The 25,448-nt window shown below is 40.0% G+C and overlaps 1 protein-coding gene across 1 annotated transcript; it reads left to right on the top strand.

The window, feature by feature from the left end:
• The first annotated feature begins 1,159 nt into the window (after positions 1-1,159).
• b4galnt1a (beta-1,4-N-acetyl-galactosaminyl transferase 1a) lies at positions 1,160-24,226 on the top strand. The gene is made up of 11 exons (XM_004558756.5): positions 1,160-1,277; positions 3,855-4,066; positions 4,141-4,323; positions 4,688-4,794; positions 5,123-5,160; positions 5,259-5,439; positions 6,308-6,400; positions 6,503-6,690; positions 7,241-7,381; positions 21,224-21,461; positions 21,640-24,226. Exons 2-11 carry the CDS (start codon positions 3,855-3,857, stop codon positions 21,849-21,851), a joined length of 1,593 nt encoding a protein of 530 aa, XP_004558813.1. The 5' UTR covers positions 1,160-1,277; the 3' UTR covers positions 21,852-24,226.
• Positions 24,227-25,448: the final 1,222 nt, after the last annotated feature.

Here is a 25,448-nt window from a genome sequence, read left to right as displayed (position 1 = left end):
CAAAGGTGCTGGTGTAGTGACTTGTAATTGTGACAGCCCTGACACTTTGATATAAATACTTGCTTTTGATGGATATATTATCTGTTTTGATTAAGGGACTTGCTTTTGAAGCATTGACTACTTATTTTGAACAACTGACTTTTCTTTTTGATGAAGTGACTCACTTTTGCAAGTTATCCACCATGTTTTGCAGTTTGCACTAATTGTTTTGAGAAGAGCCTTAGTAGTGGTGCAGAGATCAATTCTGTGAGAAATGCACCAAAGCAAATGAGGGAAAAACTGTAAAAGAAAAAAAGGCACTGTTAAGGAGTTTTTACTGTTTTATTTGATTATGCTTCAAATGTTATGTTATACTTATGTTCACATATTTCACCAGACAGTTTTCTGTTGAAACAAGAAGCTGACTCTGTGACCTTTACTGCAAGAGATCAGTACAGAAATACATATCCGCAGAAGTTGACTTGTATCTTATTCTTAGAAATTGACTTGTAGCACACACACTCCGTGACACACACAGCTTACACACAGACAGCATCAGGACCTGCATAACAGGAAATGTGATTATATTTGCATATTGACGATGTAACCTATGAAAATAAACGAATACTGCAGTTCGGTGTGATTGCTCTCTGAGTATTTCACCCGTGCAGCACGTTAACTATCTCGAGTGTCTCAGTGTTGTTTATTCACCTGACTGTTAACTGTAAATCTCTGACAGGCACAGACCTCCAAAGTGGCCTGCAGAGTTACACTCTGTGTCGCCCACAAGGGAGCAGCAATGGAACACAGACAAAACCTGTAATCGGCCTGGCTGGTGTGACCCAAAAGGTTATAATACTTTTAAGTTATTGTAGGTACTGACGAGGCTTTTCTAATCATGTTTGTATATGTTAAGCCTTTGACTCTCCAAACATATTTTCTTTTAGCTTCAACCCTTACTATAGTAAATTGTGAGCTTAAAAACAAGTGTGGTTTTGGCAATATATTAATTTGTAACAGTACTATAGCACCACATGAATTTTACAAAACCACTGAATGGATAATAATCAGGTTTCATTCAGGGGACATTCGCACCTTTCAAAAATGGCCTTCTTTTTAAAGAAAATGTTTTACACTTTGACCAGTCGGAAGCAGTTGGTTTGTAAATGAGGTGTGGCTGTCAGTTGTAACGTGTACTGACAGCCTAGAACCCACAAACACGTGAACGCACCCTATGCAAAGCTGGTTGGAGAGTTCTCCGCCGTAAAGAACGTCTTTATCGCAGGGAAGCAGCAACAGTAAGAAACATTTCTTTTTCCTGTACTACTGTCACATATCTTCTGAAAAAGTGCAGGCTGCTGGTTATATTCAGAGTGCAGTGGTTTTCTTTCATTTCCCTTTGTAATGGGGCTACAATGTGTGCGAATATGTTGTGCTAAATAGTTTTAATTGTCTAAGAAAATATGAAACGGAGCATTCTCATTTTGCCAAAAACACTAACTAACATTTTTGAATGATCGTTTAGCCCCCAAGTTTATTTATCAAAAAACAAAAAAAACAAAAACGCGTTGTGGTGTACCAGGATCTAGTTAACTTTGAGCTGATTTGACTAAGGCTCTTGCTAGCACTGGGTTTTGCCTTCAGAGCTTCGTAGATTCAGCGAGGTTCTAGAAACATTCCTCAAACGACCATGATTTGAACTTCCTGTTCCACTGCATCCCAACGATTTTCTGTAAAATCTGTTGCGTCAAGTGACTCAGTGATCAATAAGAACAGAAACACTTTTTAAAAGTGTTTGCAAGCTGTTTTTAAAGCTGCCTTGCCTGGTTATAAGTACTGCAAATAAGCTACCAAGAGGTAAATAAATATAAAATAATTAGACAGCATCCCATTTCGGTAAGATGTTTTAATATATGTTTTAATATAAAATATTAATTTAATACAAGATATTACGTTTTCAGCTGGATAAATTAAAAGAAAGAAAATTATCTAGAATATATAGATATAGATATAGAGATATAGATATATATATATATATAGATAGATAGATATAGATAAGAACTGTTGCGCGTTACATCCTGTACCTGCTGATTTGTAAACTAAAGTCTGAAACTAAAGCCTGAAAGAAAGAGTACAGTAGCACTCCAAAATGCGAAGTTATATCTTTAAACACTGCTGTGCAGAAGTCTTCAACAAGCACTCAGTTCATTTGTAATATCATTGCTACATGTATATCCCCCAGTTCATCCAATACTGAGATGAGAGTGGGCATGTTTGAGTGTGAGACCTCGGTCTGAAACTTGATTGATAAGTGATCACTGTTAATAAGTGCCATACAAGGAAGCTACTGTAACAACCTCCAACAAATCACAGTGCGTGGTAAAAACCTGTTCCTCCTGAAGGTTGAAACGAAAAGCTAGTTTCATTACCTGACATATCCAATAATTCAGGCTATAAAGCAGGAAATACTATCAGCCAGTGATGAGTGGCTGAGTGCAAGTAAATAAATGATAGTTATTTCCCACATGCAATGCTAGTTGCCCTCCATATGACAGAAAGAGCAAACACATTGCACACTACACATTAACCCTAGCTCTAGTTTTTAAATGATAATGTCAGCACAGCAAAATTGTACTAATATTGTCATGTTTTCTAAAAGTAAGAACTAATTAGGAGGGAAGAATACGGACCAAATAAATCAAAGACATTAATTAAACTTCCCTACTGTAGTCAGGCTGATCTATTCCTTTGCATTGTGTGTTTCCTTCTTAATAAAAAATGTTTCCTTCCTTTAAATTATGATAACACTTCCTTTTGTGTCTTTTGGAAGCACAAATTTGACATCTTAAATTGGCAAGTCAGTAAGTCTGTATTTTCTTGACAATATCTTGGAAAGTGGAAACATTAAATGAAAGCAGATCTACAATTTTTCACAAACATAACCATTTACAGCTACATTCAGACTTCAGTTGTTAGGATTATGCGTCCGCTGGAGAAGCAGCCAATGTAGCTCAGTCAGTTATATAAAAATACCTATTAAAGACCAACATTGATTAATTGATGGTTACAAACGATCACAGATGGTCCTACAGACTTGACCTGCTGCCTTTCAAATGATTATCTACACAGGTTCTGTAGTTGTAGATTTTATTTATTAAATCCCACAGAAACTATGATACCGACAAACTGCTGTTATTGTGTATATATATATTTATTTATATTTCTTCATACATTCTTATATAGTTCTATACTGTGTATTGTGTATTTTGTTGTACAGTTATTTCATTTTTAACCTTCATTTTTTTATATTTTATTCCTTCCTAGTTAAATTTACCCTTTTTAATTTTTCATATTTATTTCCTATCCTATTCATAGCCTTTTCCTTTTTGTTTTCTTTAGGTCACGAGCAGTTGTCTAAGCATTTCACTGCATATCGTACTGTGTATGACTGTGTACGTGACAAATAAAATTTGAATTTGATTGTGGTTACACAACCAATGATTTTCCAGTTCAGACCACATAAAATTGTGATGATTTGTGCATCTGCAGCATAATACGTCTTCAAATAAGGTTTGACAGTCCTAATAAAGTTAGGTAAACTTTATCTTTGAAATTATAAGTCTACAAGTTCAATTATTTTATGGTTTAGTACTTTGTACTGTAGTCTTCAGCACATGTTTGCAGTGTGCATGTCTGGCTTTCGGCCTTGCACCTAGATAGGTTTTCCATCGAGCACTAATAAAGTGTAGGCTCATTTCAAGTTTCCAATGACCCACTGAAACACAGTAATTCCAGTGTGAAACACATAATGTCTGTCCCTCCCAAGCCACTTTGCTTTATCAACCTGATGATATCTATACAAATTTTCTTTCTAGATGCACAACAGTTCTAGGAAGTGTGTTCAACTTGCTTTGCTTAGTGGAATTCTTCTGGTCGCCCTCTGTTATTTTTGGAAACCTAGCAGCAAAGAAGTTGACATAAGCTCAAGCCAGGTTACGCCCATTAAAAAATTCTTCACTGGGAAAATTGGAGACGCCACAAATGGTTATAAGGACATTTCCTACCACATAAAGGAGGAAATGGCAAGGTGTGTAAGTGTGACCTTTTCTTTTAAATTCAAGTTTTTGTTCCTATTACTTAACTCTTTGTTATTTCCAACAGTCATTTGGCTCAAAATGCCTGCGTATGCCAGGCTGATGAAGAAACCTTTCACCTACCATTGTCAAATCTGCTCTTTCCACACGTGTGGGCTCACAATCTTGATCAAGCATTTTTGGAGCTCCACCCTGATCCTGAAAGTGTAAAGCAGCACAGAGCTGATGAGTACAACAACCTTCAAGAAAGGTGAAGCATGTTTTGCATCTTTTGATTAAATAAGGAATGGTTTATAAGATTTTAGATGACAATCTGGAAATTTTCCCACATCAAGCAACCTTTTCGTCCAAGAGGCTTTTAATATACTTAGCAGAACGGCATTCTTGATACAATCTGCAATTGTCTATGATCATATTTTAAAGTAAGATATTTTATTTATTTTAGATATACAAGAGGATACGTGAATTTAGGTTTTTAGATGTCACCTGTTAAATTCACTATCAAGCCTGAGTTGATCAAATAAATTGTACTGCTCTAAGTGTACAGACTACAACTGTAAAAACTCACAGCTTTTATGTTGTAGTGTGTGTATATCATTGTCATGTTTCCAAAGGTCCTACAATCCTGCAGATGTGCTTAATGTAGCTGAGGCCAACAGTCCTCTTCAGTATCCTACCCAGGGGGTGCTGGTGCGACCCCTAAAGACAATCATCATTCCTGGTAAAGGCATATTTAACATGCAAAAAAACATTGAAACCCAGTCTAACTTTTACCTTTAAAAGGTCAGTTACACTGGGCCCTACTTTGATTGAAAACACTGTGCATGGTATAATACAGGATGCAGAACAATCACAGGAAGGTTAAGTGCATGTGTGGTCTTTTTATTTAAAGCTACAGAAAGCAAAACAAAACTTAACCGTCTGTGTTCTACATGAGCACTTTCTTGTTAAAAAAAGGAAATAAAACTGCTATTTAAATGGGTGCATATTTTTAAATCTTGTATTTATATAATTTCACTTTGTCTCCAAAAATAACCGTTTCTCTGCAGGTTTAGCCCTTAAAGAAGAAACAAGATCAGTTCACATGGTAATGCCTCAATTATTGTCTTGCACTTTTTTTTTGTCATCATTTTAAATATGATTATTTTTAATTCTTTATTGCAACCAATGCTTATCCTGTAACAGGTATCTTTGACTGCAACACTTGGAAGTTTTGATGTTGCTGCTAAGGTGGACATGGTCTCCATCCAGGGAGTGGGAGAGAAGAACATGGTTCTGTCGAGTCCTCTTCTCTCTGCTCTGAACAAACAACTGCAGTTTGTCACCTATACAAACATCGTGTTTCATCCGAAGACAGCAGACACAAGTAAAGCTATGATGTGGATATGAAACTGATACTAAAAGTGCAATGTAGAATGAACCTGTTTGAACATATAAACAGTTAGTGCACCCCCACCCACAATGAGACGAAAGGAAGGCAAAGTTTGGTACGTAACTTTATACAAGCAATTATTTTCTTATCTATTAAATAAATAAATGGGCATTAGAATACAAATTTAAGGAGATTTAAACTCAAGTAGATTTTTTTAAAGCATTGACAGTATTTGATTAAAGAGCTTACACATGCTAGCTAAGCATTAACCATTACAGAATGATAGATGATATCCGTGAACTGGAGGTTACAGATGGCAGTCTGACAGCCGTGTGCATTTTACATTTACTGCTATTTCTTGACTCATTATGTATTTCAGGAAGTTAAAATGTAAGTGTACTATTCAGTTTTTTTCAGCTCCTAGTTGATGATAACATCAGCATATGTCACACTTGTAAAGACAAGAAAGAAACTACTTTAATCAGATCAGAATACTCAGAACTAAATTAAATAAATCGATATATTACAATGTTTATAAAGTATAAGAAATAGCTCTAATATATACAAATAGGACTGACCACAACAAAAATAAAAAGGAGTTGACCAATGTAATGTTTGAGGAATATTCTTGTCCAGAAGGTTCCAATAGAAATTCAACTTGACCACATGGTTTAAAAGCCAATGAAGTAGGTGAGTGAAGGCTTCTCCAGTGGGTTTTTTTAAGACATGTCATTGAGGGCGGGGCTGTGCTTAGGCAAATGCAGCTTACAGCTTCATGTGCAAAGGTTATTTTCACAACGATAACTGCCCATAAATTCTGCAGCTGGCCTTTATCATTTTGTTTGTTTGTTTCATTCTGCAGTTCAGTTTGCAACTAAAGATCACCAGTCATTTTTCACCATCAAAATTGAACACAGAAACAATCCGAAACTTTACAACTCGGGATACCAAAAAGGTTCGTGAGCAGTTACTATGAACACATGTAAAGTTTAGCTTTTTGATGCACAGTGTTTAAAAGTCACATGAGTATTTAATTTGTTGTTCTTGTTTCCCTTAGAGTACAATATTACAGCTCTAGTTACCATCGCCACCAAGACCTTTCTGCGCTATGACAAACTGAAAGATCTCATTGACAGCATAAGAAAATATTATCCCACCGTCACTATTGTGATAGCAGATGATAATGAACACCCTCAGCCCGTGACTGGTCCTCATATTGAACACTACATTATGCCATTTGGAAAGGTAAACAAGTTACTGTTTCTGTATGTAATAACCTGGGCCCTATTCCAGGAAGCAAGGTTAGTGAAAAACTCTGAGTTTGTTAAGCCTGAGATGAAGGACACTCTTCTGGGAGTTCCAGAAAGAGAGTTAACTTCAATAACTGGAATAACAGACTGTGAACTTAACCTGCTTGCTGGCAGGTTTTCTCCAACAATCTGAGTTGGTCTCCAACTCTTCCCCTTCTGCTTCACTTTAACCACCTTGTTTACTTTATTTGTAGGACCCAAATGCAACATATTTACTTTGTTTTTGTGTTTTTTATTCAATTTAAAAATGCCCTCAAACGTAATACTTTTATCTTTAGTTTGTGCCACCTATTTCCTTGTTGCTATGGTGAATCCTAGTATCAGAGCTCCCCTGATAATCGCTTTCTTCTCTCTGCCCAAAACTGTTCTGGAACCAAAACTCAGAGTTGCTCATCTCAGTCAGTTTGACCTGCTTCCTCAAATAGGATCCTGCTTTGCCATTTTTACTGTGGTTATTCTATTATTGATTGCTTTTGTTTATACAGGGTTGGTTTGCAGGTAGAAACCTGGCAGTGTCTCAGGTAATCACCAAATATGTACTCTGGGTGGATGATGATTTCATCTTTACTGCAAACACCAAGTTGGAGAAGATGGTGGACATCCTAGAAAAGACCACTCTGGATCTGGTAAGACGATGCAGTTGTTTTTGTTTGTTTGGTTGTTTTGTTTTGTTTTTAAAGTGAGCTTAAAGGAGTGGCCTGAAACTTCATGCAAATATGCAAACTAGTAATTAGAAAAGCGCAATGTCACTGTGCCCTTACAATCTTTGATTATGAGCAGAATATTCAGTTGTTGCTGAAAGAAATTTAATCACTAGAATTACCATTTTACAAGATTAACTTGTAAAATACAAGTTAACTTCCTTTTCGTGTCATAATTTTCTGCCACTGTATGTTTCTATTTATTCATTCATTTATTACTTATAGTCAGGAGCAGAAGGGAAATGGTGACTGCGTTTTACATTTCTTTTCCCTGAAATTGCCCTGATGACAAGTCTTGGGTGCCAGTTTTGGAAGTGCAGTGGTGATGTAGATCTGAATTACCAGTCAAAAGTTTTAGGAAACCCAATTTTTTATTTATTTATTTATTTAAATTGAAAGTCATGCAGTTTCCTGTTAGCCGCCTATCACAAAAGCTGTTGTGGCTTTGGGTCTGCCAGACCTCTTCCTGTCAGTTTGTCCCAGTTTCTGAGTCCCTTTACTTGTACTCACGCACACGTTGACTTTCCTTGCAAAGTCTCTGTGGGAAAGATTTTTTTTTTTGCTAGCAACGCACTACTTTCTGCAGTACAATACTGTTCAACTGATGCTCACGAGCGTATGGTACCACAGTGTGTTTCAACACTGCTTTTATGCAGACAGAGGGGGTTTGTAAGTAATCCAGAAAAGCTGGAAAACCTGTAGCAACTTGTAGCACCAGCTTTCAAAGCTTGATCAACCTCCATTGCTGCAGAACAGCTTTAAATTGTTATCCCATTTTGTGTTCCCTGAAAAGGCCTTTTTGTATAATTCTGAAATGTACATTATTTTTCAGTTTTGGGTAACCTTACCTTTTTTCTTTTTTTTTTTCCTCTAAACCTCTGGCAGTTCACCACTGACCTTTGTACCATTTCAAGCTATTCACTGGGCTTCATGACACAAATTGCAATAAATAACGGGAAAAATTGGAGTATGCTACAACTTTTGATGGATAATTTGTATATTTGACACATTTTGTCCTCTTTGTCCACGGTGTTCTACCATGCAGGCAACGAATGCAAACAATGTAATTGTTTGTATGCCGGCTTGCACACATACGCGAGAGGCACGAGAGTTCTTCTTTACTGATGTTTACTGTGCTTCTCTTAACGTACACAGGTACACCGTAGAACTGGTGAATGCATATGTACAAGGAAATTATATTTCAGCAAACATATTGCAATATAAAATTCACAAAATATAAACAAACATACCACTTTGGCCTGCAAGTAGACAAACGGTGTATTTGGAACTTAGGACTTATTTCTTCTTTGACATTCACCATGAGCAGCTTCTGACCTTTTTTCCCAAAACAGGAAGTGACCTCTGCCCTTACCTTAAACTTAGAAAACTTTAACCGATTATTTACCATGTATCAAATTAACAGTACACCAATCTGGTATGCAAATAATAATAATATATTATCATGCTGTTTACAACTACATGAATGTACTAATTGCTGTGATTTATTACTGTTACTGAAGGTCCGCGGCTCCGAACCGTAGTAAAGGGACCTCTGGCTAATACGTCGGGCTCGTAGCCGAAAACTAGCTTTACTTTGTTGTCTGGGTCAACTTTGCTATTGTGACCAAGTGGTCGGCGGGGTTATAAACAAAATAATAAACTTGACAACGCCACCTAGGGGAATTGCACCCCCAGGAAATATATTTAAGATAAATAGATAAAAGGAATAAAAGGACTCCGCACAGATTCAAGGATGCACACTGAGGCAGGTTGGCTTCCAATACTAAAACAGTTTTATTTATAGAAAAAATAAATAAAATATTAAAAGTCAAGATGTAGCGTCATTATTGACAGTGTCCTACAGTAAAAAAATAAAACAATCGTGGAACTTGGACTTACCAGCAGCCGTGGAACCAAAAGAAAAATCACACAAAAAGAATCACTGCAGCCCACCCAGTGCTGTACAAAAGAAAGTGTGAAAACGACCCACCACCTGAGGTCCCAGGGCCACTGGCTCGTCCTCCGTTCACTGAAATAAAACACAGAAAAATATGTTAAAAGGATAAAAAGGACACTGAGCGTCAGGCTCGCTACAGATCATCAAAAAACTAAAACACACTTTAATAAAAGAAATCACACACGCACACACAGGAAAGGCTTATACCCCACGGGTCAAACTACCACTCGTGCTGGTAATAATTATTCTCAGGCGTAGGCCGGTCTGGCTCCCCACCGGCTGAGACCGGCAACCCAGGCGATTTGGAGTCTCAGCACGACGCTCGGGCAGAGTGTCACTTCCGCCCGATCACAGAAGCGTGGGTACGAGCAACAGTCCAAAATAAAATAGAAGAACACCAGGCGAACCAAAAAAAAAAAAAAGTGAGCCTACTTAATAAAAACAAGACAAGACAAGACAAGACAAGACAGCAGCTAGGCAGGCGTCTCGACTCTTTGCTTAAAAATCAGGCAGTTGGTCCCTGAGAAGGTGCAGCAGCAAGGCAAGGCAAGGCAAGGCAAGGCAAGTTTATTTGTATAGCACAATTCAACAACAAGGTGATTCAAAGTGCTTTACAGAGACATTAGAAACAAGAACAAATAAAAAGCATGATTTAAAATTGATTAAAACAAGCAAATAAACTAACTAACTAATTAACAAACAAACAAACAAACAAACAAAACAGTATATAAAATCAAAACAGATAAAATCAGAACAGTAGATAAAATCAGTAGTTAAATGTAAGTTTTGAAATTTAAGCTATCAAACCCTACAAACAAAAAAAGGCAAAGATAACCTTAATCGTCTCCAATTTACAAATACTAGCAGCTATAATATAAGCGGGCTTACCCCAAGACTGGAGGCGCTGTACTGTACGGTGAACGCGTCTCTCCACCACAGCTGGAGTAAAGAAAGAGAAACAGCCGCGCTGTAGCGGGCCACAGAATTATGACTACCAGTTGCTGACTTTTGAGAGAAAGAGGTCGAAAGGAGGCCTACCTGTAGCAGTCACATAATCCGATTGTATCGGTAAATTAACCAATAGGCCAGCATTTACTGCTGTATCGCACCAGAAGCTCGGGAGGAATGATCCAACAAAAAACCGGCTTCCCTTTATACAGGTAAACACCCCCCTGTAATCAATATGCAGGTGGGTTCCTAATTAACCCAATCACATGATACAAGGAGCGAGTGCAGCGGAAAGAGAGCGAGGGTGGTAGAGCGAGCGAGAGAGAAAAAGAAGGGCGAGTAGCCCATCCGGCTACACTAGCGAGAGACAGAGAGAGGCGTTGAAAGACTGCTCCAACGGAACTTATTGTTTCAACAAGTTTCAACAAAGTAACTGTATTCTAAATACCACCTTTATAAACGGTAACTGTAACGGAATACAGTTACTCATATTTTGTATTTTAAATATGTAACGGCGGTACATGTATTCCGTTACTCCCCAACACTGAAGGTGTGTGGTGATTTGTGCTTTTACCAGTAAATGTCCTTTCTGAAAAGGCAAAATGTTAAAAAAAAATAAGTTTCATTCCACATCCTCTTAAAAACCCAGCACTTCCCCTCTGCTGTCGGACACATGAACAATAACCGTATGACTGTTCCCACCACTAACACATGACCCTACGCTGTGTTCACTGCATCATTCCATGTTTGGCACTGATCACTACCTGCACTCATGTATATATCATGTATATATCTATCTACTTAGCACTTTTAATTCTTATTCTTATTTTCATGTCTATTTAAGCGTAATTTATGACAGTATGTTTGCACTGAAGCACCGCAGCAATTTCCTAATGTTGTAAACCTGCTCAACATTTGGCAATAAAACCCTTTCTGATTCTGAGTTCACTTTTCCCCTCTGTGGGTGCCATGAATCTCAAATCAAATCAAAATCAAATCACTTTTATTGTCACATCACATGTGCAGGTACATTGGTACAGCACATGTGAGTGAAATTCTTGTGTGCGAGCTTCACAAGCAACAGAGTTGTGCAAAATACAATAATGTAAACAAGCAAAATACAAGAATGGCTACATCTGAAACTAATAAATATATGTACACTATATAATAGTATATGCTTTTCTGGATGTGTATACTAAATATTTTTCTACGTGTGTGTGTGTGTGTGTGTGTGTGTGTGTGTGTGTGTGTGTGTGTGTGTGTGTGTGTGTGTGTGTGTGTGTACACATATTTTACAAATTAAATAGAGTAAACAATAAATAAAATATATAAAATAAAATATACAGAGTGAGACATGTGCAAAACAGTGGCGTTACTGTACAGTATGGAGTGCATAATGTTAAAGTTCCAGTAGTGAAGCTGAGGTGTCTATGACGTGTTCAGCAGTCTGATGGCCTGATGGAAAAAGCTGTCTCTCAGTCTGCTGGTACGGGACCGGATGCTGCAGAACCTCCTTCCTGATGGAAGCAGTCTGAACAGTTTATGGCTGGGGTGACTGGAGTCCTTGATGATCCTCCCCGCTTTCCTCAGGCAGCGCTTCCTGTAGATGTCTTGGAGGGAGGGAAGCTCACCTCCAATTATCCGTTCAGAGCACCGCACTACTCGCTGGAGAGCTTTGCAGTTGTAGGCGGTGCTGTTGCCATACCAGGTGGTGATGCATCCAGTGAGGATGCTCTCAATGGCACAGTGATAGAAGGTCCTGAGGATGCGGGGGCTCATGCCGAATCTTTTCAGTCTCCTGAGAAAGAAGAGGCGCTGCTGCGCCTTCTTCACTGTTTTGTTTGTGTGTACTGACCACGTAAGATCCTCAGCCAGATGTACACCAAGGAACCGGAAGCTGCTCACTCTCTCCACAGCAGCGCCGTTGATGGTGATGGGGGTGTGTACTTCTCTGCACCTCCGGAAGTCCACTATCAACTCCTTTGTCTTTGCGACGTTGAGGGTGAGATGGTTGTCTTGACACCAGTGGGTCAGGGCGCTGACCTCCTCCCTGTAAGCTGTCTCATCACCGTTGGTGATAAGACCCACCACTGTAGTGTCGTCCGCAAACTTCACAATGATGTTGGAGCTGTTAGTGGCTGTGCAGTCGTAGGTGTAGAGTGAGTACAGGAGAGGGCTCAGTACACACCCCTGTGGAGCACCAGTGTTCAGTGTGACGGGGGATGAGGTGATGCTGCCCAGTCTGACCACTTGGCGTCTGTCAGACAGGAAGCTAAGGATCCAGCTGCAGAGGAAGCTGCTCAGTCCTAGATCCTGCAGTTTCCTGTCCAGCTTCGAGGGAACGATGGTATTGAATGCTGAGCTGTAATCTACAAACAGCATTCTCACATACGTGTCTCTCTTCTCCAGGTGTGACAGGGCAGTGTGTAGTGTCAGGGCTATGGCATCATCAGTGGACCTGTTGTGGCAGTATGCGAACTGTAGAGGGTCCAGTGAGTCGGGTAGTGCAGAGCAGATGAAGTCCCTGACCAGCTTCTCGAAGCATTTGCTCACGATGGGGGTCAGGGCTACAGGTCGCCAGTCGTTCAATGAGGAGATGGTGGAGGATTTGGGTACATGGACGATGGTGGCCATTTTGAAGCAGGCTGGGACTACAGACAGAGAGAGGGAAAGGTTGAAGATGTGCGTGAACACTCCAGCCAGCTGAGCCGCGCATGACTTGAGGACGCGGCCGGGAATCCCGTCCGGACCAGTAGCTTTGCGCGCGTTCACCTTCCTGAAGCACTTCCGCACATCCTCCTCAGACACAGTGTGCGCACTGACGTCATCCGCGGTGCGCACACTGTCCGGTCTCATGGTGTTCGCTGTGTCGAATCTAGCGTAGAATACGTTTAGATCCTCACACAGAGAGGCCGTGGTCTGCGGTGTGCTGGTTTTCCCTCTAAAGTCTGTGATCGTGTTTAGTCCCTGCCACATACTCCGCGGGTTGTCAAACTGTTGCTCCACCCTGTCCCTGTACTCACGTTTGGCTGCTTTGATCGTCTTCCGGAGTTGGTAATGTGCGTGTTTGTAGTCCGATGTGTTCGCGGAGGCAAAGGCGGTGCTCCGTGCCGCGCGAACATCTCCGTTAATCCAGGGTTTTTGATTTGGGAAGGATTTAACTGTTCTGGATGGGACGACATCTTCCACGCATTTCCTGATAAATCCGCAGACTGAGTCTGTGTACTCATCAATGTCCCTAGCAGCCACGTGAAACATTTCCCAGTCCGCGTGATCAAAACAGTCCCGCAGCGGAGACTCCGATTGGTCCGTCCAACAGTGCACCGCCCTCCGGGTTGGAGCTTCCTGTTTCAGCTTCTGCCTGTAGGCGGGCAGGAGCAGGATGGAGCGGTGATCTGATTGGCCGAATGGGGCGCGGGGGAGGGCTTTGTACGCGTCCCGGAAAGAGGTGTAGCAGTGGTCGAGTAGCCGATCTCCACGAGTGTTAAAATGGATGTGTTGGTGGAGTTTGGGTGAGACTTTCTTCAGGTTTCCCTTATTAAAGTCTCCGGCTGTGATAAACGCTGCCTCTGGGTGTGCGGTTTCCTCGCTGCTGATCGCGCTGTACAGTTCCCTGAGTGCTCGGTCAGTGTCGGCTTGTGGGGGAATGTAAACAGCCGTAATAATCACTGCTGTAAATTCCCTCGGTAGCCAGAATGGCCGGCACTTAATCATCAGGTACTCCAGGTCCGGTGAGCAGAAGGATTTGACCGGGTGCACGTTCGCATAATCACACCAGCTGTTGTTGATCATGAAACACACACCACCGCCTCTGCTTTTCCCAGTAAGATCCTGTGACCTGTCCGCGCGATGCACGGAGAACCCCGGTAGTTGTATTGCGGAGTCCGGTACCTTGTCCGATAGCCAGGTTTCTGTGAGGCAGATCACGCAGCAGTCCCGCATCTCTCGCTGGAATGAGATCCGTGCCCGAAGCTCGCACAGCTTGTTCTCCAGAGACTGCACATTAGCCAGTAATAAACTGGGTAACGGTGGTCTGTTAGTGCGCCGTCTCAGTCGAACCAGAGCGCCAGATCTTCTCCCTCTGCGTCGGCGTTTGCGGCCTCCAGGGCCAGAGAACAAAGGCGTCTCAGGTGAGATGAATGGGGGGTCTGCAAACGGAGCGTTCGTGTTGCAAAACTTGAACTCCGGAAAGTTATAAGAAAGACCGTCTTTTATGTCCAGTAAGGTTTGTCGGTCGTACACAAGGAGACATGTGCTACTCGCGAAAAAATGAAGGAAAAGTAAAATTAAACACAGAGAAAAGCTGTTGCTTGGGGGAGCTCGCGACGAGGCTGCCATACTCGGCGCCATCTTGTTCTCTTGTGAATCTGAAAGCTCTATGTCAAGCACCATTTGTGCAATCTCTGTGAGTCAACCTCTGTGAGTCCATCTCTGGGCTTTCTATTACCACATTTGTGGAGGCTGGGTTAACAGAGTACGTGACATTTCCTTTCAGAATAACAGGAATTGATATGTTTCACATTTTGTGGCCACAAGTGAAGTTAAATGATTCTGTTGCTAAAACCCAAATCGCTTCTTTAATGTCTTTGTCTTAACTTGGATTTTAGTGGGATTTGAGAAAACTACAGTAACTTTACCTTCCAAAACAAAACTTTAATTCGGTAACTCTGAACCACTACCATAGATTTTTAACCTGTGTCCATACTTAAAGAGGAAGAGAGACAGATGAGTCTAGAGTTTACTTAAAATTGTGAAAGGGAAGTCAGACATTGGAACATGGAGGTGAAAGGTCAGAAGAAGACATGATATCATTATGAATGAGAAGACGTGTAGAAAACTAAATAAGAACCTTTATACATACACACACACACACACACACACACACCTTTATCACTGTAACAAGTATAACGAAATTAATTGCAGTGTCAAAAGAAAGTTTAAGTATAATTACAAAAGAATAGAATAAAAAAGTAGAGCATGGTATTCAGTAATAATAAATAGAACCTTATTGCACATAAACACTATAGCACAGGATGTCATCCATTGCACTATTTGCCAGTTTGAATTGTAGGTGATTACTTGTGATTCAAAGCCCTAACAGCTAGAGAGTAGAAACTGCTATCTAGTCTATTAGTCTTTGTTCTGATGCTCTTGTATCTTTTGCCTGATGGCAGCAGTTCAAAAAAGATTATGAGTGGGGTTTGAGGAGTCTTTTATATTTCCTCCTTTCCTGAGACAGCAGAAGCGGTTGAGTATATCCAATGATCCCCTGGGCAATATTTACAATCCCCTGAACTTTTTTTTTCCTGCGCTGTCGTGCAGCTGGAAAACCACAGAGGGAGTAGCACAGGATGCTCTCAATAGAACAACGATAGGACCATAATGGAAGGCCTTAGTCATCACATGCTTAAACTCATCATATATTTTTGCATATGCTGAACAGGCAGTCAGACATGCTGTAACTGTGGGGTAGAAAACAGCATGAACACCATACAGCAGGGGTCTCAAACTCCAGTCCTCGAGGGCATGGAAAAGTTGCATGACACTGGCCCTTGAGGACTGGAGTTTGAGGCCCCTGTCATATGGAATATGACAGGTGTGGTTGAACTGCATGAAGACTCTGAAGTTTCTCTTCTCTTCTGGCAGGACAGGAATGTGGCCTTGTCCTGTGAGCCACCGTAAGGATGTACTTAAGAGTAGAACTGGACTGTCACCGGCCTCAGGCTCTTGTTGCGTCTGGTTCAGCTTGGGTAAGAAGGAAAAACAGCCGAGTCCGTGTAGGTGACAAAAATAGTGATTTTATTACATGCTTCTAAGACAGAAGCATGGGAAGACAAGCGTACAGCCACAGATCTCCAAAGAGTGGACCGTTCCCCATCCTTATATAAACCCATGATGACATCACACAGTTAGACCTTACTGGAAATGATAACAGTCTCCCCATAGTCCAAAGTTCTCCTTATACAAACATCAGATGATACTTTAGAGAAAAACAAGTGTGTGACATGTCATGTTGTGCAGTTCTGTGAGCCTTTGTGTCCAACTAGAGAATGTCCTGACATGACCTCCCTGTGTAAATAAGGGTAAACGTGCGTGTTTACATAACTCTCTATGTGCATGTTCTGATGTAGGCCTGCAAATGAATTAGAACAAGGTCCTGCTGGACCCTCCAGTTATGGACGGTGAATACAATGCTGTGGATACCATTTGAGACTTGATTACAATGATGATAACCTGCATACATTAATCTTTACTCAGATTACCATAGATATAAAACAAAGATTATACTGTCATCAGATTCCACAATGGTAAATGATTAATGATTGATACTTCTAATTATAACTGTGATCATAAGAATACAAAATAAAATATCTCCTGGTCACACTCTTCACCCATTTCAAAAACAAAGCAGTCATTTAGATAAAATATTAGATATTGTTTACCTGTAAATGCACAAAGTAAATTTAGAAATGTAATTATTTTCAAGAATGAACAAGCACTGATAGTGTAATCTACAGCTGTGGCCAAACGTTTAGAGAATGAGAAGTGTTGTTTGCTTATTTACAAAGTTTGCTGTTTCAGTGATAGTTGTATATCACATTATATCACTTCAAACAGAGGTGACCCAGTAATGCTGCACTAATGAATTAGACTAACTATTCACTTTAGCTAAAGTTATTAAGTTAGCTAAAGAGTTGGGATGCTGTGTAAGACATAAATAAAGCTAAAATACAAAGGTTTGGACACCGTTTTGCATGTTTCCCTACTGTAGGGGTCTCTGCAAGCATACAGAGGGGGTACTCTGAGAGGGTCCAAGATGACAACTTTGGAATTCTACTAGAAACAGTCGATCATATTTGTTTGTCAAAGCTGAATTCAGGGCAAACTACGCTAAATTAGCGTTTTTAGCTAACAGCTACAATAAGCATAAAAGTTACCGTACGGCTATCATTTGTTAACATGACGCTTGTTCTTATACATGTAGTACATTTATTACCAACCTGAGAGTTTATCCGCTGGTCATTCGACATGACGAATGACTTCTGAAGTCTTAATTCAGCTCAAGACGCTGTAGATTCCCGTCAGTAACACTTTCGGTCCGCTAGTAAAACGTAGTTCTATTAATCTGCGCTTGAACCGGAACCGGATGTAAGTTCCAAAAAACTGAATTGTAGAACTGAAACTGAATCGTGAGAAGTGAAACTGAAATTATGCGAGAGCTGAATTTTTAAAGGATAAAATGCAGTTTCAAAGCAAATCAATTCATTTTCAAAATATAAAATTCAATTTCAAATTAGACTAATTCAAATTCAGTTTTCAAAAGCATTTATTCAAGTTACAATTCAGATTCAATCTCAGCAATTCAAATTTACCTTATTCAAATTCAGTTTCTGATGGCACAGATTTCTGCCCATGTTTCCACCCCATCTCCATTAATGTAAAGAGGTTTAATGTCCATTTTCTTTTTTCTGAAATCCACAACAATCTCCTTTGTCTTGGTTGTGTTCAGGAGCAGGCTGTTGTCCCTGCACAATGCTGTCAGCTGCTCCACTTTGTCCCTGTAGGCAGATTCATCCTCCCCCAGGGATGAGCCCGACCACAGTGGGTCGTCTGCAGATTTTATGATGGTGTTACTGTGGTGAGCGGGGGCACAGTCATATGTGTATAGTGTGAAGAGCATTGGACTCAGCACACAGTCCTGGGGAGAGCCGGTGCTGATGCTGATGGCCGAGGAAATGTGGGGACCCACCCTTGTGTCCGGTTTGTCAGAAAGTCCTTAATCCATAGACAGGTGGATTATGGGAGTCCTAGGGTCAACAGCTTGCTCACCAATCTGTGAGGGAGGGTGGTGTTAAAGGCAAAGCTTAAATCAATAAAGAGGTGTGCGGAGCTCCTCTGCTTCAGGTGGGACAGGGTAGCATGGAGAGCAGCAGCGTCCTCAGTAGACCTGTTAGCCCTGTAGGCAAATTGGTGAGTATCAAACTACTGGCCGATACTCATTCAGGCAGGTTGTGGGTGATTTGTCTTTTTTCTTTTGGTAAGGGGACTATGGTGTAGGATTTCAGACGGGGTGGAAGTGAGGCCTGGTAGTGTGACAGATTAAAAACATCAACTAAAAGTTAGATTTATTTAACTATTTACACTGTTGATTTCTGCAGTTAGTATCATAGTATGCAATAATAATGATAATAATAATGATGGATTGCATTTATATAGCGCTTTTTGGGGCCCTCAAAGCGCTTTACAATACCACTATTCATTCACTCTCACATTCACACACTGGTGGAGGCAGCTACAGTTGTAGCCACAGCTGCCCTGGAGCAGACTGACAGAAGCGAGGCTGCCATATCGCGCCATCGGCCCCTCTGGGGCTATAACTGCATTAGACACACACATCTCCTGTCTTTGTCAGTTCAGTTTCAACCATATAGAAATCTGCATGAAACATGAAAGCAGAACACCTGGTCACAACTGCCAAGAGTGGTAGCTCTCTGATAAGATCAAACAGTAAAGGTTTGAGAAAGACAAATGTCAAAGCACATAAAACACAGACAGATCAGCTCATCTCTGTAGATAGCATTTAAACTGAAAACATACCAGTGTTTGTGGAAAAACTCAGATAACCTAGAATCTGCATTTACTGGTTCTTTGTTTTAGTCAGTTCAGTAAATTAAGACAGACTCTTTAAGATCAAAGTAACAAATGATCTTGATGTCTCTGGTAAGGGGAAAATAATAATTCCCTCTGGAAGGTGAGACCTCTCTTAAACAGTATGCGACAAGGCTGTCTCAATCTGCTGAGACCATAGAAAGATGGGCCGCTGTCCTGTATGGCATTTGAGAAACCAATTCCCACAACTTCAGAGCCCTATACAATACTTCTTATCCATAATGAATAAGAAGTATTGTATAGGGCTCTGGATGTCGTCATTTATGCCCCTGCTTTCCTGTTCCTGCTTTAGTGCCTTTAGTGCCATCTCCTTTCAGCACTGACTGTGACTCATCTTCAACAGTTCTTCCTCACTCAGCTCGGTCATACCACGCATGACCATTATTGGTGCCATGGGTGATGTGATCTAACAACATTTAGGTGACTATTGGGTCAGCAGATTGAAGTTTAATCAAAAAGCTTGACTATGAGAAGTTATTGCTTAAAATTATGTTTTAGTGTTCAGATGCAGTTCTAATGTTCAGAAATCCACACATGGAAACGATGTCATTACATTACACCACATCATCCTGTGATCAAGACATGACCCGATGTCCACTACAAAAGACTTACGATTTTTTTTTTTTCAAAATCACAATTTTGCGGGGGAAAAAGCAATTGTAAGATATTATTTTCATGCAAAATAGTTAAATTATCTTTCAAAAAGATAAAGATCAAAATATATTTTGCTCAGGCTCACAGGAGGAAATATTCCCCAAGCTGTGAATGACTTGCTATGTTTCTGTTTTGTCTTATTTATTTCCTCTGCACTTGATATCAACAGCAGCAAGGACACAGGAATGCTGCAACTGTTGAATGCAAAAGAATGCTGTTGACATCAAAGGCTGAGGAAGTTGGGGGAGGGTGGAGGCTGGGGGGGCTGTGAGTGGGTACCCTCTGTGGGATTGGTTGTCCATCAGCTCCTGTAGACATTATCAATTGGCCAAAATTGGAAATCTTTTCAAGTTACTATTCTCTCATATGTGCACTTTGCAAAACATTTGGATTTCTTTTTATTATTTACATTTCCATTCAAGGGCAACTCTGAGCACTGACACACAGGCTGTGTGAGTCAGAAACAGACATCCTGTAAAGGGATTTTCCAGATGGAAATGAAAACACTGGAAATAGTTCGTAGAAAGGAAATTCTCTACTGTGATAACACCATTTTATGTCCGCATATGGAAGAAGCACAAAAAAGAGAACAAGCAGCAAAAGAAAACAAATACTAAAGGAGGAAAATCCCTCAGACAGACCCAGAGACTGCGCAGAGACTGAGGTCACTGGCAGAGTCCTTTCAGCTAGGCAAAGAATATGCAGTTACATGAGATATGAATAACTCATACAACAGTGAAAGTAAGGATTCAGTTGTAATAGATGATGTTATATCTTCAGCATAGCTTAACTTTGATTTTCAAAATGTTATTGCTCAGTTAGTCGTTTCAGCAATCCGATTACCTATAGACTGTGTTCAGGCAGTCATATGATATATTCTACCTATTGAAAGGCGTTAAGTAATATATATTTTTTGGAACAACAAAAATATACCTCAAATGAACTATGAAAATGCTTGAATAAAATATGTCATTGTCATTTCTACAGCAGATTTAAAGCCACAGGAGTTGATCCAAAGTGCTTTTCAGGTCTCCAAAAAAAGAAACCTGGTCTGTTCCAGAAAACATTTGGAAAAACTGTGAAGCTGTGTTTTGTTAACTTTGTTAACTACCAGTGAAAAGCAAAGGTCAGCTATTTAGTGCTCATTAAAATGTGCTCAGATTTAGCATTTTACTTGGTAAAACCAGGTTTGGTAGCTAATCATAGCTTTCTATGGCTGCCCATGCACATGGAACTGGGGAGCAACATTCACAAAGTCGATTAAGCCAGCTTCTATCAGTTTGTGCTCGAACTGAAAGCTGCTAACAATGGCTTTCTTTCCGTACTGACGCACAACCCTAAATCAATGATCAGCCTTTCTTGAAGAGAAGAAACTCACAGTTGTCCGACTGTTTTTCTTTGTTTTTCTGTAATTTTTAAAATTTTTGAACACTACTCCAGAAATAGGGCCCAGATCCAATGGTTGCCTAGTCAACGTATTGCTTCTTGAAACCATGCATATCTTTTCTGCCTTAACATTATTGTCTTACTGATTTCAGGTTGGTGGTGCAGTCAGAGAGGTGACAGGTTACACTGCAACTTATCGTCACACCATATCGGTGGAGGATGGCGGAAACGAGGGTGACTGCTTACATATCAGACTTGGCTACCACCATGCCATCAAAGGATTTCCCAACTGCGTGGTAGCTGATGCTGTCATCAACTTCTTCATGGCGCGGACGGTCAAAGTGCAGCAGGTTGGATTTGACCCGCGCCTCGCACGGCAGGCCCATCTAGGTGAGTTATTAATTGTTATCAGAATCACAATACTTCAATAATCCTTAAGGAATTTGTGTTACTTGTGTAGAACTTATAGAACTTGTAGAAATTACATTGATGAGTTTCTTCGCAATGAAAAAAAGTAAAGTGGCACAAAATCAAGGCTTGTGGAAAATGGAATACTTTCTTTTTGCAGAGTTCTTCATCGACGCTCTTGGCCACCTCCACATCGGCTCCTGTAGTGACGTCATTGTGAGTCACGCGTCAAAGATCATACTACCCTGGAGTAAAACAGACGTACAAAAAGCCTATGAAAAATTCCGCTACTCATCGTCAGCCACGAATGCTAAAACTCATAATGAAATCTTCTACTTTAAGAACAGGTTCAAATGCATGACCAGTCAATGAAGTGTGAGAAATAGTTTTGCTCGGGTAAAATAAGACAAACTGTTTATTTTGGCTTTTACTGACAAAAGAACTGGGTGGATTACCCAGTTATGATCTTTGGTATCCAAGGTTGGTGTTTGTTTTCTTTTTTTTGTTTTTTATGTTTGTGGCTTGTAGTGTTTCTAGCAACTCTCTGGAAACTTGTAAATCGCCTTTTGACTGTTTTCAAAGCGTTTCAAACTGATTTGCAAAATGTTGACACTGAAAAGGAAAATCTTCAGTTACATAATAAATAGCTTCAGCTTGTGAAGCACCGCATTTTTATTTATTTATTTTATTTAAACGGGTTCTAAAAAAATGGAGTTAAGAAAAAGGTACGTTGTTGCAAGTCACAATATAGCAGCAAGTATTCTACAGCAAAACAGTTCCAGTTTGATAAAAATGGCTTTGTAAACTAATGCCCAGTGTCACATGATTGTTTTTGTTGTTTAAGTTGTTTCATTTGTATGTATTTTTAGTAGGATACTGTTATGCCCCACTTAGAAACGAAGTGTTAACTGGGGTGGGGGGGACACAAAGTGAAAAAGAAAACTACTGAAAAATGTCATTAAACATGATTTATTGCACAAAACTACTAAAGTAAAGATGAACACAGGGAAGCTCTTTTCTTCAGGGTCTCCAAGGCCAAAACAACAAATAAAACACCCTCTTTAACTAAGAAATGAACCAAGAACTCTTTAGCCGAAAACAAAATACAATGGCTGAGCTCCCTGTCTAGCAAAAGCAGGAGAAAACGATTGAAACAAAAATGGCAGAGAACCCCTACCTGCTTCCACTGTGATTAACCAATTACCACTGTAAAGGCACACCGTTGCTCACAATAAAGAAAGAAAGAAATGGGGGAAAGTGGAAGGGGCGTGGCGGTTTGAGATATGCCGTGGCTGACGAGCTGCAATACACCTCAGCTGCGGCTCATGAGGCAGACCTGGAACACAGGAAAGGGAGAAAAAAAACTCTGACAGAGGGAGAGCCACTAGAGGTCAGCGACCATAACAAACACTCAGGTCAACACTCTTTGTTTTTTCCCTCTCCCCTAATGTCAGTGATTTCGCAATATCCTGCTGCTGTGACTGTGTCTCTAAATTTAATCTATGAAACCTTTAGTCAGTAATTTGCGTAAACAGATGCTGTCTCTGTCTTTTCTTAACAGTATTTCTAAAAATGCTTGTTTAATATTTTTTAGAGTGTATCGTTTGTTTGTTTGTTTGAAAAAAAAACCTTAGCATCCATTTCCTGTTTATTTTTTATATTAAATTTCTTGTTTTCTGGCTAAGTAATAACACAGAAAAACTGTGTAAGAGAGAGTGAGCACCCAACAGATTGACAGTCAATCTTTAAACAGAAAATATGACTTACATTTCGAGTTTAAGTGACACTCCTTTAGCAAATAGTGGCCTTGCACTTCTTTCCCAAATCCGATGGAACATTAAAGATGGTTCTCATTAATATCTACTACAGCCCCCTTCCACTCTAAGGGAGGCTCTTTTTTATGGTTAGTGGTTAAAGGTGTAATATGTGAATGAGTGTACATGTTTACCAAATTAGTACTTGTTTTTTTTCCCCAACATCTGCTGTTTCTTACTAGTAGAACCAAAGTTGCTCCTCAACTACCTCACTCAGTCTAGAGAGCAAGGCAATCACTGGGCTGCAGAATCCTTTACATGACTATCATGACTTGTGAACTGAATCTGGTCAGCATTTACCTCTTTTACTAACCCCCCCTTTGCTGGGAGGTAAAGTTGGCAATGTTGTTAGTTCCACACCAGAATAGGAGCACATCAACCATCAGCTAAGTACCTACGTACACAGAAACAATCTAGCAATCATTTTGGGGTTGTTTTGTTCTGTGATATGAGTATTTAAATACAGCTTTGTTATATTTAAAATGATGTAATTTAAATAAAAAGCACAGATCCATTATGTGGCCATTGTTTTGTTAAAGCCTACAGGGCCTCAGGAGGAAGAGTGCGTCGTCTATCAATTAGAAGGTTGTTGGTTTAATATCTAGCTCCTCAAGTCAGCATGTCGAAGTATCTTTGAGCAAGACACCAGAACCCAAGTTGCCCCTGATGCGTTCATCGACACTCTTCGACATTGAACAAATGGGGTAAATAATGTTTGTCATAAAAAGCGTTTTGAGTGCTCAGTTAGAGTAGAAAAGAACTAAGTGGAAGTCCTTTATCCCTGTATTTTAGGAGAGAGGAAGTTTCCTCATCAGAGTTCATCATTTCTAATAACGAACACAAATTATGAATAAATAATGTGGAACCTATTTGTATACTTCTTTGTGTCTCACTCATATCGCCTCCAGCAATCCTCCACTCAAAAAAAAACAATTTGTGGTAACCTGAATATGATTAAAAATAATTAACAACACTTTTTGTAATGGTGTTAAAATCAGCCCAACTTTTATTTTCAAACACAAAGTATAACAGCCAACATACTGGACACTGTTCTGCTGAACAACAAACAATTATATTGCCATCACTGTTATAATCTTACAATGAAACAAAGTCTCAGATGTAATTATTCTGAAAATAAGTTTAGGCCTACCACAACTTTGTTTTGTACTTACTTATATAATCAAAATAAAATGTTTATTGTTCTGTCACAAGTGCAGTCTCTGATTTAAACAACACATTTGTTTTTCATTCCAACACAGGAGCTGGAATGTTGTAATGTTTTAAGGATGCTTGTTTCCAGTCCAGGCATTACTGCCTGAATGACTGTCATGGATCAAGGTGATCCAAATGTAGGTGCAGAAGAAAGTCTTTAACTTCCTTAAGTACAGTGGCAGTGGATGTGGGTTGGAGATGCAATGAGCTTGAACCTGCAGGCGACCATCTTCACTGACCACACCATCTGTGGGTCGGAGGACTCATCTCTCCTGGTGTCCTGCAAGCAAACAATCCTATTTTTTGGAACACAAACTTCATTGCCTTCTTAAAACATTTTTTCTGCATTTGGTATAAAACAGACTCCAATTTAAACAATCTCAGGCCCCCTCCCCACTGGAGAGGTGACATTCAACATCCCACTTGTCAGTCTAGATAGCCGTGACCACCACCCAACATACAATAATGTCATGAAAGCATCATTTTAAAAAGGGCTATGCAAACATGGCCAATAACTTTCATTCTAATGATCTTCAAAATGATTTGGGCAGAAAACAAATTTTGCTGTTAGAAAACTTGCAGACTTCACTATATACAGTGTAGACCCTCTAAACTAAGTTTGGGGGATGTAATCTTTCAAGAAATGCAGACCAAACTGTTGTTTGTTTACTTACACAGCGTGTCTTAAGATAAGATAAGATAAGACTTTGTCTGTGAAGGTTCTCAGTCATCCAGGTCATCGTAGTCAAAGGAGCTTGCAAAGAAAAGCGTCTGGACTCTTTGCAAGCTCCTTTGAATAAGACTTTATTGATCCCACAACGGGGAAATTTTTGTATCACCTCAGCTCAGGTACAGATATCAGAAGGAAATACAAAAATACAAATAAGTACAATCAATGAAAAAAAGTAAGATAATACACTATATACAATGGTCGCATACACAG

This window comes from Maylandia zebra, linkage group LG20, assembly GCF_041146795.1.
Source record: "Maylandia zebra isolate NMK-2024a linkage group LG20, Mzebra_GT3a, whole genome shotgun sequence".
NCBI lineage: Eukaryota > Metazoa > Chordata > Actinopteri > Cichliformes > Cichlidae > Maylandia > Maylandia zebra.
Note: the sequence above shows the minus strand (reverse complement) of the source record. Positions and strands in the feature narration are given on the sequence as shown.

Excerpts from the sequence above, each read along its gene's own strand:
- b4galnt1a (XM_004558756.5), top strand. The coding sequence starts at position 3,855 with ATGCACAACAGTTCTAGGAAGTGTGTTCAACTTGCTTTGCTTAGTGGA. Across the intron at positions 6,401-6,502 it reads CAACTCGGGATACCAAAAAG|AGTACAATATTACAGCTCTA; the intron begins GTTCGTGAGCAG and ends TGTTTCCCTTAG. Across the intron at positions 7,382-21,223 it reads AAAAGACCACTCTGGATCTG|GTTGGTGGTGCAGTCAGAGA; the intron begins GTAAGACGATGC and ends TACTGATTTCAG.